A 15043-nucleotide genomic window follows, 5' to 3' on the forward strand; every position below is an offset into this window, starting at 1 on the left:
ACGGATGGTTGTTAGCCACCATGTGGGTGCTGGGAGTTGAACCAGGGTCCTCTGCAAGAGCAATCAGTGCTCTTAACTGCTTTGCCATCTCTCCAGCCCTAAATTTAGTTTTGGCTAATGAATCCAGTGTGATAATAAGTAGATATTAACTATAAGGGAAAGATGAGTCTTAATATTTTCTTCTTATTGCATTGAAAACAGTTTCTTAATCATTTCTTACTTCTTTTAATTACATAGGAACAATTGGATGTAGCCCTTTCCAAAATCTGCAAGAAACTGCTTTGCCATCTCTCCAGCCCTAAATTTAGTTTTGGCTAATGAATCCAGTGTGATAATAAGTAGATATTAACTATAAGGGAAAGATGAGTCTTAATATTTTCTTCTTATTGCATTGAAAACAGTTTCTTAATCATTTCTTACTTCTTTTAATTACATAGGAACAATTGGATGTAGCCCTTTCCAAAATCTGCAAGAATTTTGACATTAATCATTACACCAAGGTTCAACAAGCTTATCGGCTTCTTGGGAAAACACAGGTTAGTTTTGAAAGGATGCTCACTGTTTTTGTAATTTAGGAACCCATTAAACTTTATGCTTGTTAAAGGCTGACTATTACCAATGGAACGTCCTTCCATAGTTTGATTTAACAACGTATATTTTAATGCTGAATTAGTATTAGTAACGTGGCTATTCACAGAGTTTTACAGTGTGTATGAGGTGAATAAAACATTATAAAACTTTGTTTTGGACTGTGAAGTCTTGTTGGGTTTAATATTTTCACAATTCTACATATAGGAGGCTAATTTGGTTTAATATTTTCACAGTTCTACATATAGGAGGCTAATTTGGGCTACATAGCAAGACCCTTGTCAAACAAACAAACAAACAAATAAACAAAAACATAGAAGGAAGGAGAGATAATTCAATGGAAGATTACATGTAGTCTCTTTTACCTTGACCCTTGTCTTGGGACATGGATCTTAACATGGGGTGTCATGTACTCCTAGTCAGGCTAGCCTGACTTCCTCAAAACGGTGTCTAAACTGTTGCGTACTGGTTACATTTATCTGTAAAAGAGGTCCATTGCATTCAGCAGTTTTTTCAGATCTCCCAGTGCTGTAACTTCTGTGTAACATGTGGCTCTACACACTCATTATTCAAGTTCTTCATGAAAAACTTGAGGCAAAGCCATGGTTTGAAACTTGTGTCTTCTCTTTGTCCTGAGTACGCATGCATTCATTCAGCATTTAAACAGGATGGATACAAGCTTTTTTCTTCTTTCTTTTAAAGGGTCCCCTCTCTTAAAAGGAAATTTAAGACTGCTTACATTTTACATTTTGAGTTGTTGTACCTAGTTAATTTTGATGTCTTACACTTTACCTTGGAAGAAAATGCAAGAAGAAAGACACTTGGGAATTCTGGGGTTGCATGTGAAGATGTTTGGAAATAGACCTATGACTTTTAATTTCCCCCATAAGATGGTTTATGTTAATTAAATATTCATTAATACCTGCTAGCTATATTTCTCCAGGCACTTGAATATCGACCTTCAGGTGCATTATGTTCTGTGAGGAATGTGAACATTATAAGTGAAAATATTATCAGGTGGTATAGAAAATACTGTAAAGAGCTATAAAAAAGAGAAAGCAAAAAATGCTGAGAGAACTTAAATAGGCTAGTCAGGACAGATGTCTCTGAGAAGCTGACCATTGGAGAATGTCCAAATGTAACAGTGAGTATCTGATGTATGATCATCCATGGCGTAGTTGAAAATGAGCAAGGTGAATATTGATTGTGAAGACAGAACAACAGCATCATCTCACAACTCACTTAGCCTGAGTGCTGTGATGTCATAGTTACGAGAAATGTTCATTGCAAGTAATCTGTACCATAGTTAATTCTAAGGATAACACTGACCTTTGTGCTATAGTTATAATTGATGAAGATTTTTTTCCTGAGTGTTTTTTCATACGCATTGAACTTTATTTAAGAAGATGAAATTATATTGTTTATTTTCTTCTTTCCATAGACTGCAATGGATCAGCTTCATATGCACTTCACTCAAGCCATTCACAATACGGTGTTTCAGGTTGTTCTTGGTTATGTGGAACTGTGTGCAGGAAACACAGATACAAAATTCCAGAAGCTGCAATACAAAGACCTCTGTATGGTGTGTAGTGATTACTGTTCATGTCTCTGTCTCTTAGATTTTAAATCAGTAACTTCCTTTTTCTTTGCACTTACCGTTTGAAATGCCTCTAAAATAAAAACAAATATGTCTGCCAAAAGCTTTCTTTCTTTCCTAGTATGGCTCTTTTCTTCCTGGAACAGCTGACAGCTGAACTATGTGGGTGGTAGACGTTGCTGAGACCCGAGTGTAGTAGTGGCTGCACTGACTCCACTCTCCCCGAGCCCTGACTCTTTCATCTCTCTGCTCTCCATTCTCTTCTGCAGTTGCGTCCTGGCTGTTTCTATATGGTCATCTTTGTTCAGTCTTCCTGTGGGCCAGCATGCTGTCTGTTAGTGTCTGTAACAACCTCTTTCTTTTCATTGCTTAAAAAAAAAGCAAAATAAACAAACAAAAAAGAACAACTTGGACTTTCAGGCAGTAGACCCGAACTGGTGAGGAGTAGACATATTCAGGGCCAGTTTTCAAGTAGGTGTGGCTGGTGGGGGCAGAGAGCAGGAGGCCAGGAAGACGATGAACAATTGGGGATTGGTGCATCATTTACTTACCTCAGGAAGGTCAGGCTGTGGCAGAACTGCAGAGGAAAGTCGTACTTCCTATTTAAACCTGTCTTTTATTTTGAGATATCTCACTGTGTAGCCCAGAGTGGCCTTGAACTTGTGATCTGCTCTAGTTTCCCAGGTACTAGAACTATGTGCATGTTCCACTATGCTCGGCCTTTCAGGTACCTGTTAAACACCAAGTGTACACATTGAGGCATTTGGGTAGAAAAGACAAACCTAGGAAGAGCAGGGCTAAAGTTGCCCATTTGGGAGTTATCAGCACCTGCTTGAAGCTACAGCTGTGAGACTGACAAGAAGCCTGGGGAAAGGGAGATGCAGATGATGGAATCATTAAGACTTTATAACATTCTGGATTTAGGTGGTAGAAAAGGAGCTAAAAGAGTCTCAGAAAGGGCAGCTGGCTGAGTAGAATGTCAGCCAAGTGATGCTGATGTGGCCACAGTATGAAGAAGGCAGGTTTGGAGAATGTCACAAGAGTCTGAGTGCAGTGATGTATGCAGTGGGCTGTGTGGTTGCAGTGTGGAGGCCAGAGTTTACTGTGGTCTCCAGCTTGGACTTTCATGTGAAACATTGTGAGTTTTTCAAGTGTCAACTCAGAAAATGACAGTCATGGAAGTAGATATGTATATTTTGTAGTTGTGTTCATAAATTCATATGAAAAGAAGCTAATCTTTATTCAGCAAGTTTGTGAGAAGTACAGGATATTAATAGGTATGTGTGTATGTGTGTGTCTATTAGGAACTAGAGCTACAAATTTTCTGGAAGGGTATGGTTATATTTGATATATTAAGTTCTTAAATTAATAATGACAGGTGTTAATATGGCCTAAATGTCTTTTTAAATAATTTTCTAAATCAAGAGCACTGTGTTATTTTATGGTTATTAACTTTAAGTGTGATATAGTTGCATAATTACATAGTTATCTACTTTAAAAAATATTTTATTATTTTTATTTTATCTGTATGAGTGTGTTGCCTGTGTGTATATTAGTGTACCCGTGTCATGAAATGCTGCGGAGGTAAGAAGAGAGTGTTGGATCCCTTGGAACTGGAGTTAAGGATAGTTCTTAGCTGCCATATGGGTGCTGGGACTCAAACCCCAGTCCTCTGCAAGAACAGTCATTGCTCTTAACTGCTGAGCAATCTATCCACCTCTAGTTATCTACTTTTAAATATATCCATCATTTGATATTTTTGAATTTTGAAATGTTTATTTTACTAATATTTGTTTTAGATTGATAGTACATATCTTAACATTGAAACAGTCACTTTTAATTTTACTAATATAGGTATATCATTGATAGATGATTTAAGTGGTAAAGCAGTTTATTACAGATTAGCAGTCTTTCTGTTGAAACAGAAAAGAATTTTTACTAATTAAAAAAAAACATTTTAAACAGATGAGGTTTTGTGGGTCCAGTCTGTTTGCGCTGGTTAATTATGGTGCTTGTGTCTGTGTGTGAATACTATACGCTTGCATATGCTTTTAAAAGTCAAAGACTTCCTTAGAAGGTCCTCTGCATTCAATTCATGAAACTGAAAGTTGTTCTTCAAAAATGCTTTTTTTTAAAAAATATTTTATTTATTGTTTTTATGTTTTATGTTTTTATGTGCCTGCATGTAGGTAAGTGCAGAAAATGATTTTTTATGAACGAAAAGTTCTCAAGGCATTACCATATTGTGTTTCTTTTGCATTTCTTTCATATTTTTAAAAAAGGTGGCGTTAAAATGGCTTTTTGAAATAACTGTGTATTTAAGTTACCAGATAATGAATCATTTTGGATTTCAACTTGAGTAAATGCTTCTTAAAATTCACCCTAAAAGGGAAATTTCATTGGGTTCCACCTCTAGATGAAGAGCTACAGACAATTGATTTTCTCCAGAGACTAGCTCCCTGGGAGAGTATCTAATCCCAAGTGGGCAGTCCTAAACTACAGGTATACATGAGCACTACCAAATGGACTCAGTGTAGAGTGTGTGTGTGTGTGTGTGTGTGTGTGTGTGTGTGTGTGTGTGTGTGTGTGTGTGTGTGTATGTATGTGTGTGTATTTATAAATGCATGTATATGTAACAATAGTAATCAAAGAAGTGGACAAGAAATTAAGAGGGATTTGGGGAGACATGGAGTCCTTGGGCTTGGGAGGGGGACTAGGAAAGATTGAAATAATGGAAATATACTCATGTATGAAATTCTCAAAAAAAAATTAAAGTTGATGAATTATAAGAAAAAGTCCCCCTAAAAACTTTTGGTATATCATTACAAAAGTGGCCATATATATGTGATAGTTGGTGAACTATGTATATTAACTACTTTAGTTCTTTATTAGAACCAGTGCCAAAGAAAACAGGCCACAGATTGTAATAGGCATCACAGTCTGCCTTGTCATGGTAACTCTTTTCTTCAAAAGAAATTTCTGCATGAAGCCATCAGTAACTTTGCTGCTGTTTACCATACTTCACACCAAATCTACTTCAGCTCATATTTTAACAGAACTTTAATACAAACTGGAAGTGCAGCACTGTGAATAATATGTGTGTGTCTGAATGTGTACTTGTGTGTTTTCTATGATGAAGCTCTGGAGAGATATTATTTATCTTCAGTTCACTTTGTTAACTAGTTGGATGAAAAGATACGAACTTTTAGTAACTTGGGTCTATAGAAGATGATGGCTACCTCAAGAAAGTAAAAATAGAGGGTCTTTTATAGTTGAAAAGTAAACTGATGAAAGTTTAAACACATTTTCCTAGTGGTAACAAGTAAGGCTCTGGAATGACATCACTCAGAATAGGGAGGCAGTTGATGAGAGTCTTGTATATAGAATGTGAAGTTTTTAATTATTTGACAGTGGGGCTTCATTTGAGCCTCTGGGTAAAAGTAAATGATGGTCATTGTGTGAGAGGAAACAGCCATGGATGTGAGGGAAACAGGAAGCAGCAGAGTCCCCTGTAGAGAAATGGAGGGCTCTGGCTGGCATACTCTGGAAGCAAGATGGGCAAGCCTAGGCATTTTATAGTTCACGTCACTGTACTGTAGTAATATTGTGAAGGAAGCACTTAATCATAAAGTGAGTTTAAAAACATTAGAAATTTAGATAATTGAAAAGTACAAAGTAGCAGGGAGGTAGACATCCCTCCAAACAGGAAAAATACGCTTCCTTAAATTGGAAAGAGATTGGAAGTGAAAAGAGGTCATCACTGTATAGTTTATCCATGGCATTATTGTCAGCCGCTTTCAGATGTCTGCCTAAGGGAGAAGGAGTGAGATTGAGCTAGTTTGAAAAAAATCTTCCTTTTACAATGAAATTGGAAGCAAAATGTGTGTCCTATTTTTATTAACTCTGATAAACTATCTCAAGGTTTGTAAGCCCAGTGGTATCTGTCTGGAACTATTATAAAATCTCTACTGTCTGTTTGCTCTTCTTATAGAGTGAGGCATACAACTGCCAGCAGAAACAAAATAATTTATTGGCCGAAAACCATTTGAAATCTTCCTAAACCCCAATGCTTAGTTTGATACCATTCTCATATTTAAATATTGCCTTACACTGTCATTTCAGACAACATAGCATTTTATCACTTGACACTTTGAAATTTATTTTCTGATTATACATGCTTTGCTTGTTTTATAATTTAGTCACATATTTGATTAAGGCCATTTGTCAGCAATTAGAAAAAAACTAAGACTGATGTTAAAGAAGTCCTTTCTGTTGCTAGTCATTTAGTTCAAAGTGGGACTCCCTGCACTGTACGTCTTATGTTGTCTTTTTGTTTGTGTGCTTATGGAGCATTAATGACAAAATGCCTAGTAGTTAAGAGTGACAGTGTTTCCCTATGTTTGTTTTTAAGTCAGGAATCCATTCAGGTTTAAGTGTCATAGAGATTCTCGTGATATGTAGGAGCCATGACCAAGGAAGTGACACAGTTGACCCCAAGCCAGAGAAGTTTGGCCCAGCTCTGTGTTCTTTCTGCTGGTGGTTAGGGTGTACTTAAGATATCAATATTATGTACAACTTGGTAAATATAGAAGTAATTAAAGACTCAAAGTAGAGGGGGTATTCTATAATGCTTTCCTATATATTTATCACCTCATAGGTGATTTTAAAAAGCTCACTGAGCATAGTGCTGTTTTGACCAGCAGCATCTCAGACCAACATTTTCTGATGGGAACTCCCAATGGAACAGCACTTTTCTGATGACACTGATGACCCTGTATGATCCTGTGGTGGATTTTTTTTTTCCTTAAAAAAAAAAATTGTGTGTGTGTGTGTACACGCACTGTGGATTTTGGATCTTTGTAAGATACCATAGCACCTGTTCTTTGCATGTTTGTTAGGATGTGAGTAGAGTGCTAAATTTAAATATGAAACAAGAGCCAAAAAAAGATGCCATAAGGATACCCCTAAGAATTTCCATTTTGATGTTTTCATATCAAAAGCATCTTCCTGAATACCTATAGATATCTAATAATAGGGATTTCAATTTTGTTGTTGTTGTTGTGGTTGTTGTTGTTGTTGTTTTTAAGATATCTAACTGGCAGTCTCTTATTTACTACTTTGCATTGAAGCAACTTTGAAAATATGATATTCTTTTCATTGTATTCTTCAAGTTCAGAAAGATTGCTTATCTTTATGGCTGGTTTTACATTGTATTTGCAAATCACTGTGTACTGTTTATAATTAAAGCTACCATGGTGTCGCTTTTGATAAGTTGATGTCTTCATTTTAGTTTAGTTTCTTGGAGATGGTTAATAGATGGAAGGTGCCCAGGCTTTCTCTTAACCGATACTGGTGAGATGGGAGGTCAGATCTGTGGACTTTCAAAGTGATTAATCAAGATAAGAGTAAGGAGCCTGCTGCTTCCAGTGCGTAAGCTTGGTGGAAATGTGTGGAACATTTTTTGCCTTATCAGAACCAGGCTTGCAGATCTCCAAATCCTATACTGCAGGGTATTTGTTACCTTTCACACTCACCAAGTTTATGAGACATGTATGTGTTCCGTAACATATAGGTTGTCAAATTTTTTTCTCTAAGAGTCACGTTATTTAAAATATTTCTTTTTTTATATGAAAAGATATCCCTCAAAGGCTCTGCATTTCTTCCTTTGCTCTCACTGTACCACCTGTACTGAAAGGGAGGTAGTGTGTGACACAGAGAAATACTGGTAAATTAAAATTTCTGTTGCCATTCTTAACCTAAAGAAAATTAAAGACGTAATTAGTCCTTGGGGTGTTTTACTCTATGAATATTTTCTGAACTGATCCATTCAAGACTTTGATTGCTATTTTCCATCTGTGATATAAACATAGAATTGTAATTTCAGTATAGTGCTCCACAGGCTATTCCTGGTCTTAGTGGACCAGTGACCCAGAACTGGAGCTGTGTTTCAGTGTTAGGCCTTTAGTAACTGATGACTGACTTAAGCAAGCGATGACATCAGAGGATCCAGTTTCCTCTATCTTTTACAAAATGTGAAACAGATCCAAAGTGGTTTGTTGTCTAGATGAAGTGACTGGCAAGACATGAAAGCAGTGCCAGTTGGAACCAGGGCCTCCAGTTCCTTAGCTGGATCTTTCCCATCATGCTTTGCAGAGCTGAAGATTTGATTTTGGGATAGAAGTTGTACAGGCTGTCGATTGAGACACTGAGGTCTTTTTCTTTGCCTGCCCATATCTTTTAATTACTTATGTAATTATTCACATATTTTTCTGTTTGTTTATCCATGCCTGTGTGATAAGGTTTCCTATGAGATCTGGAAGAGTATTTTCAAAACATTTTTTTTTATTCTTTGACAGTTTCTTATGGTTATGATGCAATGCATCTTAATGACGAGCACCCTAACTCTCCTCCTACTTTCCCCAGACCCCACCCGCAGAGGCCTCTCTCACTTTCATGCCCTCTTATTCTTTTTTCTTTAATTTATAATTCATTGAGTCCTGTTAGTGCCTCCTGCATATACATGGGCACCCTACCTGAGGCTGCAGCCCCAGAGAGAAGTGATTTCCCTTCCACAGCAGCCATCAGTTCAGTAGCACCTCAGCTAGGGATGGAGCCAATGAGCTCCTTCCCAATTCATGCTGCAATCATTGACTTAATTGATCTTACGGTTTTTAGATAGGTAACCCCAGGTGCTATGAGTTTATTAGTGCAACAGCCATAGCCTGTTTCAGAAGAGAGTATTTCACAGTACTCCTTTATCCTCCAGTTCTTTCCCTTCTTTCTGCTCCTTCTTCTGCAGTGTTGATATAGATGTCTCATTTAGGGCTGAACACTCAGCAGTCACTTATTCTCCCACTTTGACCAGTTTTGAGCCTTTGCATTGATGGCTGCCCACTGCAGAAAGAAGCTTCTCTGACCAGTGCTGAGATCAGCACCATTCTGTGGGTATAAATATATTTAGAATGCACTTTGACAACATGTCCATTTAGCAGAACAACAGTATTAGTTTTTCTCTGTCCAGGCCTATGACCTTCCCCAGCCCGACTTTTGACTAGGCATAAATTCCTTTCAGTGGAATAGGCTCAAATCCAATCAGACAGCATTGGTTACTTCCATAACCATATGCCATTGCTGTTCCTGTGTGCACACCTTGCTTGGCAGATTGTTATTGCTGCATGCAGGGTCTTCTGAGGAGTTAGTTAATAGATGACTTTCCTCCCTCACTGGACTGCATAGTACCTTTCAACACTGAAAGCTAGCCAGCAGGCAGGAGTTTCCAGGTCAGTTCCAGCTTTGATTTTAGAAGTGCTTTTTATGAAGTAACCAGAATTAGAATGTACAGGTTACAGATAATTTTGTTTCCTGACTGATTTGTTTACTTGCTTTTTTTGTTTGTTTGTTTTTTTGAGACAGGGTCTCATTATATGGCTGGATTTGAACTTGTAATGCTCCTCCCTTAGCCTCCTGGGTGCTAGAATTATAGGTGTCTGCCATCATACTTGGCTTGCAAATGATTTTAAGTTCATGGTTAAGAAGCAGTTGTGTGAGTTGATGCCAGTTGGTTGAAGGGTATAGTGGAAATGATCCAGTATTAACACAAACTGACTGTTATTGCCAGCATAATTTGCAAGTACAGAGATGAACATATCAGAATGTGTGTGTGTGTGTGTGTGTACATGAAACGTCTTTTAAAAGATCCCAATTGCCTTTTTAGAAAAATTTTATTATTTTTATTTTATGTGTATGAGTGTATTGCCTGCATGTATGTGAGCTTACCCATGTCGTGCAATGCCGCGGAGGTCAGAAGAGGGTGTCGGATTCCCCTGGAACTGGAATTAAGGACGTTTCATAGCCGCCATGTAGGTGCTGGGAATTGAACCCAGAACCTCTGCAAGAGCAGTCAGTGCTCTTAACCGTTAAGCCATATCTCCAGCCCCTACCTTTCTTTTTTTAAAAAAATAATTATTTTTATTTTTTTATGCATATGCATGTATTGCCTGCACGTAGGTAAGTGTACCTGTGTCGTGCAATGCCTCTTTCTTAAATGTATCATATATTTATTTAGTAACATTGTCTCTACAATTTTCTATTTTAGAATATGAACTTAGATAAAAATTATCTTGCTATCTGGTGGCAAATATATTATGTTGTTATGCTTGTACGTATATGTATGTTTAATAAAGTTTAAATTCTTTTGGGAGACTTTTAGACAGGATCAGTGGTTTAGCTGATCTGTGAATCATTTGTACTTAAATCAGTGACAAAAAAGCTTGCTATAATTCTACCATGTAATTTTCAGCTGTTTTTTGAAAAGAAAAATCACAGATACGTTCATTTGTACATACCTTGCTGCATTCATTAAATTTTGTAACATAGGAAAGGCGTCCCTTTTCCTCAGACTGGGTAGAGTAGAAGGTAGTAGGTCTAAGTTTTAATTTTCTGGTTTGATAAACTGTGACACATTATTGTGGAAGTTAAGTGGTTGATTATACCAGTTCCTTGTACAGTCCTAATGTTTGCTTGGAAAAAAATATGACTATTACCTCCTTTTATCTACCTTAAGGAATGTTATGGATATACTTAGGTTAATTTGCATAATATAAATACAAATTTATGCAAAATTGGATTTATGAAAGTTTAAAACATTGTCCTGGAGAGGGGTTTCTGTGTTTGATTGCTGAGTAATAGCCTGGAATTTTTTTGTGAGTTTTATTTTCCTTGAACCATGGAGTGGCACGAGAAGCACGGCAGTGAGGAGACTGTGCCATATGTTTTTAATATTTCTCTTACCCTGTTTATCAGCATGGGATTTTGATGTTTATGCGCTAGAAGAGTCAAATAAAGCATGAGAAATTATTCCAAATCATTTTTCATAGATGTGTAGTATTCTTTTATGTGTATGAGTGATAATTTCTTCTACTTATCCCCTGCATTTGGAGATTTAGATAGACTTCAGTGTTCTTCATTATACACTTTGTTTAGGTATGTCTTCAAGATAAATTTTTAGAACTGAGGTTACTGGATTGAAGGGAAATACTTGTGCCGATTTGTTCGATGGTGCCAATTCCATCCTTGAGATTGTATCATTTTACACGAGCGGTGCATTAGAGTGATTGTAAATCCAGTCACCATTTTGCTAGCTGTGACTCAGGTCCAAGGGTAAATATAAAGCCTTGTTTATATGTCTTTGAAAAAGTATACAGTATGTTTACAATCCTATTGGAGAGCACTTACCAATTCAGTGATTTCTTGAATACTGCGGTTCTGTGACTACAGTTAATGCATAGTATGTGGGCTATTATTAGTAATCAGTAATAAAAGTTGGGTTGAAATGGGAATTACTTGAAAAAAATCTTTTAATATTGCTTTCTTTTTCTTATACCAGTGGAAGGAATTTCCTTAGTCATAATTTTTAATCGATTTGATTAATAATACATTTATTTTGATTAGCTACAAGTATTTAAGTAAATATAATATTCAGAAATTGACTTTTTCACTTTCTTCAGCATGTTACACCAGACAGCTACATTCCTTGCCTGGCGGACCTATGCAAAGCACTGTGGGAAGTCATGCTCAGCTATTACAGAACCATGGAGTGGCACGAGAAGCACGGCAGTGAGGAGACTGTGTCATTGCCTGGTGGGAAATGATTCTGATTTTATTTTAAAATTGAGCTATAAAATATACCCCATTTCTGGAGTAAGACTAAAGAGCAGGGACAAGGTGTGCCTTTAGGATTCGGGGTTTTCAGTGGCCGTGGATTAGATAGTCAGCAAAGGTCATTTGGCCACTGCAGAAACTCCATTATCTTTGGAGATTAACTAAGCCAAAGGACTTTTCCAAGACATGCTACTATACCAGGCACCCATAGTATCAGTTATGAGGGTTACATGCTGCTGACCTAAGTGCTGAATTACTTTGAAAACTCTCTTTTAAAATTTTACTTTGAAAACTCTTTTTTAGAATTTTAAAATTTGTTTTTATGTGTGTGAGTGTATTGTCTGCATGTAAGTGCACCCATGTCACGCCATGCCCCTGGAGGGCAGAAGAGGGCATTGGATTTCCCTGTAGTTACAGATGATTGTTAGTTGCCCTGTGGATGCTGAAAACTGAACCCAGGTCTTCTGCAAGAGCAGCCAGTCATCTTATCCACGAGCTATCTCACCATCTCCAGTCCCTGAAAACGCTATCTATCTATCTATCTATCTATCTATCTATCTATCTATCTATCTATCTGTCTGTCTCTGTCTGTCTCTGTCTGTCTGTCTGTCTGTCTGTCTGTCTATCTATCATCTATCATCATCTATCTTCTATCTATCATCTATCTCTATGATATATGTAAATATATATGTATATTTGTTTAGCATTATTAATTGCAAAGTTGATAGACATTGGTGTTTTTGAATTTACTAGGAAATCAGTGCTAAATATTTTTTAATTTATTTGCTAACTTTCAAGTTGTGAAATAAAGCTAGATTTTTGAGAATTAATTATATTGTTACTTTACTTCCTAAAAACACAGGAAGACTTAGTGTTATGAAACTTTAAAATAGCTCGTTGTGGTGGCATACATCTTTAGCCCAGCACTGGAGAGGGAGAGGCAGTCAAATCTCTGAGATTGAGGCCAACCTAGTCTATATAGCATGTTCCAGGTCAGCTGGGGCTAGGGAGACCCTGTTAAAAAGCAAATAAACAAACAAAAATTATAAAAAATATTCGGGAGCTGGCTCCATGGTTAAGGGCATTGGCTGATCTTGCAAAGGACCTGCATTTGGTTTCCAGCAGCCAAGTGCACATGGTGTCTTACAACCACACTTAAGACCATTCTACCCTTGAGTGCACTTATATACATGCATCCAAAACACTTATACACATACAATAAAAATAATGAAAATAATTTAAAATATTAATCTTTGTATGAAAAATAAAGCTGTAACTATGCCACAAACAGCTAAATAATAAGTATGAAATTCAAATATTTACTAGTCATCCTATTTATATTATATATCTTAAGTGATCCTCTTTGAACAATAGCATTTAAGCATTCCAACTAAAACTCTCACACTGTAGTTAAGATACATTGCCCTAAGCTGCAGGTTCCTGGCAACTAGATCCTAGGAGTGCTCAGAGGTAGGCTGTGCATGAATTTGTTGTCTGGTTGTGCAAGAAATGTCTTTTCCTAGTAAGCATTAGATAATTTGCTAGCCTGAGAGGTGAGAATAGCCTATTATTTACCTTGCTGACTTTAATATAAATGTATATATGTGATTTTCAGGGGAAAGTTTGTTTTAAGGAGTAGCATAATCTTACCTTTTAGATAGGATATTGTTAGATCATTTATCTGGAATAATTAATATCATTGCTTATTCTGAAAAACATAAACTCATGCAGAATTACTTCACTGCATGCTTAGTTCTCCATTCCACTCTTGTTGGCTTGTGTATTAGTTAACACTTGAGTTTATTGATTCTCTAGTGCCCAGGCATTCTCTGTCACATGTTCTAGAAGTAGGCAGTGTGTGGCCTCTGTCTGCATTGCTTTCATGGGAATCCTAACTCCAGTCCTGTGTGAGCTGAGTGGTCTTAGGTGTATTTAGTGTTTCCATGTCAAAGGTTATCTATGTATCAAGTGGGTTTAATCCTAATGCCCACTTTTCCATACTGTTTTGAGTGGACACAAACTGAACATGATTTTTATATCTTGTGTTATTTCATGAAAATGAGAGATTAAATAGAAATTATTTAGGGAAAAAAAGCACACTGAATAAAAACATATCTTTTATTTTCAGAAGGAAGTAATTTATTGGGTACTGAAGAAACCAATTTTGATCGTGGCTATGTAAAAAAGAAGTTAGAACATGGGCTTACACGAATATGGCAGGTTTGGGTTTTTTAAAAATTATTTTTAATAGAAACTCATGTCAGAATTGTTTTAGTTTTTAAATTTTCCGTGTTTGTAGTCTTTGCAGGTTTAATAATGTTACTTTTTTTCTTTGGAATAAGACTATCATTTAATTTAATTTTTGTAATTAGTTGGCAGTTATATAAACTACAAAGAACTTTAGAGAGCTGGGCTTGGTGGCACCTGCCTATAATCCTAGCACTTGGGAATCAGAGGGAGGCGGATCTCTGTGAGTTCGAGGCCAGCCTGGTCTACATAGTGAGTTCTAGGCCAGCTGGGGCTACAGGGGGACCCTGTCTCAAAAAAATAAAACAGAACAAAACAAACAATCAAACAAACAAACAAAAAAGAACACATTAGATCCCTGCTTTTAGAGTCCTTAAAAATGATTTTTTTTTTTCTTCCCTCATTGAGCTTCATTCCTTTGAGGGAATTCTCTATACTTACTACTGAATTCAGACTGATGTAGGTATACTCCCTTTGGGCTGCTATAATTAAATACCCTTGATGGACTGCTTGCAACTATAGAGATTATTTCCCATAGTTCTGAGGCTGGGAAATTTAAGATTTTTTTTCTCCCCTGTTAAGTTTTCACTACTTTCTGGATAATTCTACCTCTTCCTTCTTCACTTGCCAAGTGACTTTGAAGGAAGGTAGACCTTCAGTCAAAGCTTTCCTGTGTCAGCCACTGGACATGTGAACTTAGATGATTATAGTACTTGACCTCTCTAGCCTGTCCTTCCTCCAGGGGTATGAGTGCCTGCTTGACAGGTTGTTTTTATCCCATATATATAGTTATTAGCATGGTGTTTCACAATAGATATGTACTCTGAAAACAGAAGTATTTACAACTGTTTTTGAAGCCATTGCATGTATTATATGTATGTGTGTGTGTGTGTATATATATATATATATATATATATATACATACATATATATAAAACGTAATATTTCTGG

The 15043-nt window shown here is 36.7% G+C and overlaps 1 protein-coding gene across 1 annotated transcript in view; it reads left to right on the plus strand.

Moving 5' to 3' along the window:
- The window catches only part of Vps50 (VPS50 subunit of EARP/GARPII complex), a 123665-nt gene that overhangs the window by 50914 nt on the left and 57708 nt on the right, over positions 1–15043 (plus strand). Inside the window, exons 11-14 of the mRNA XM_008822552.3 lie at positions 438–536; positions 2030–2170; positions 11692–11824; positions 13974–14065. Of these exons, the coding sequence (XP_008820774.1) occupies positions 438–536; positions 2030–2170; positions 11692–11824; positions 13974–14065 (465 nt within the window). The remainder of the gene's footprint in view (positions 1–437; positions 537–2029; positions 2171–11691; positions 11825–13973; positions 14066–15043) is intronic.

The sequence above is a fragment of the Nannospalax galili genome, unplaced genomic scaffold, assembly GCF_000622305.1.
Source record: "Nannospalax galili isolate Female #2095 unplaced genomic scaffold, S.galili_v1.0 scaffold85, whole genome shotgun sequence".
Classification (NCBI taxonomy): domain Eukaryota; kingdom Metazoa; phylum Chordata; class Mammalia; order Rodentia; family Spalacidae; genus Nannospalax; species Nannospalax galili.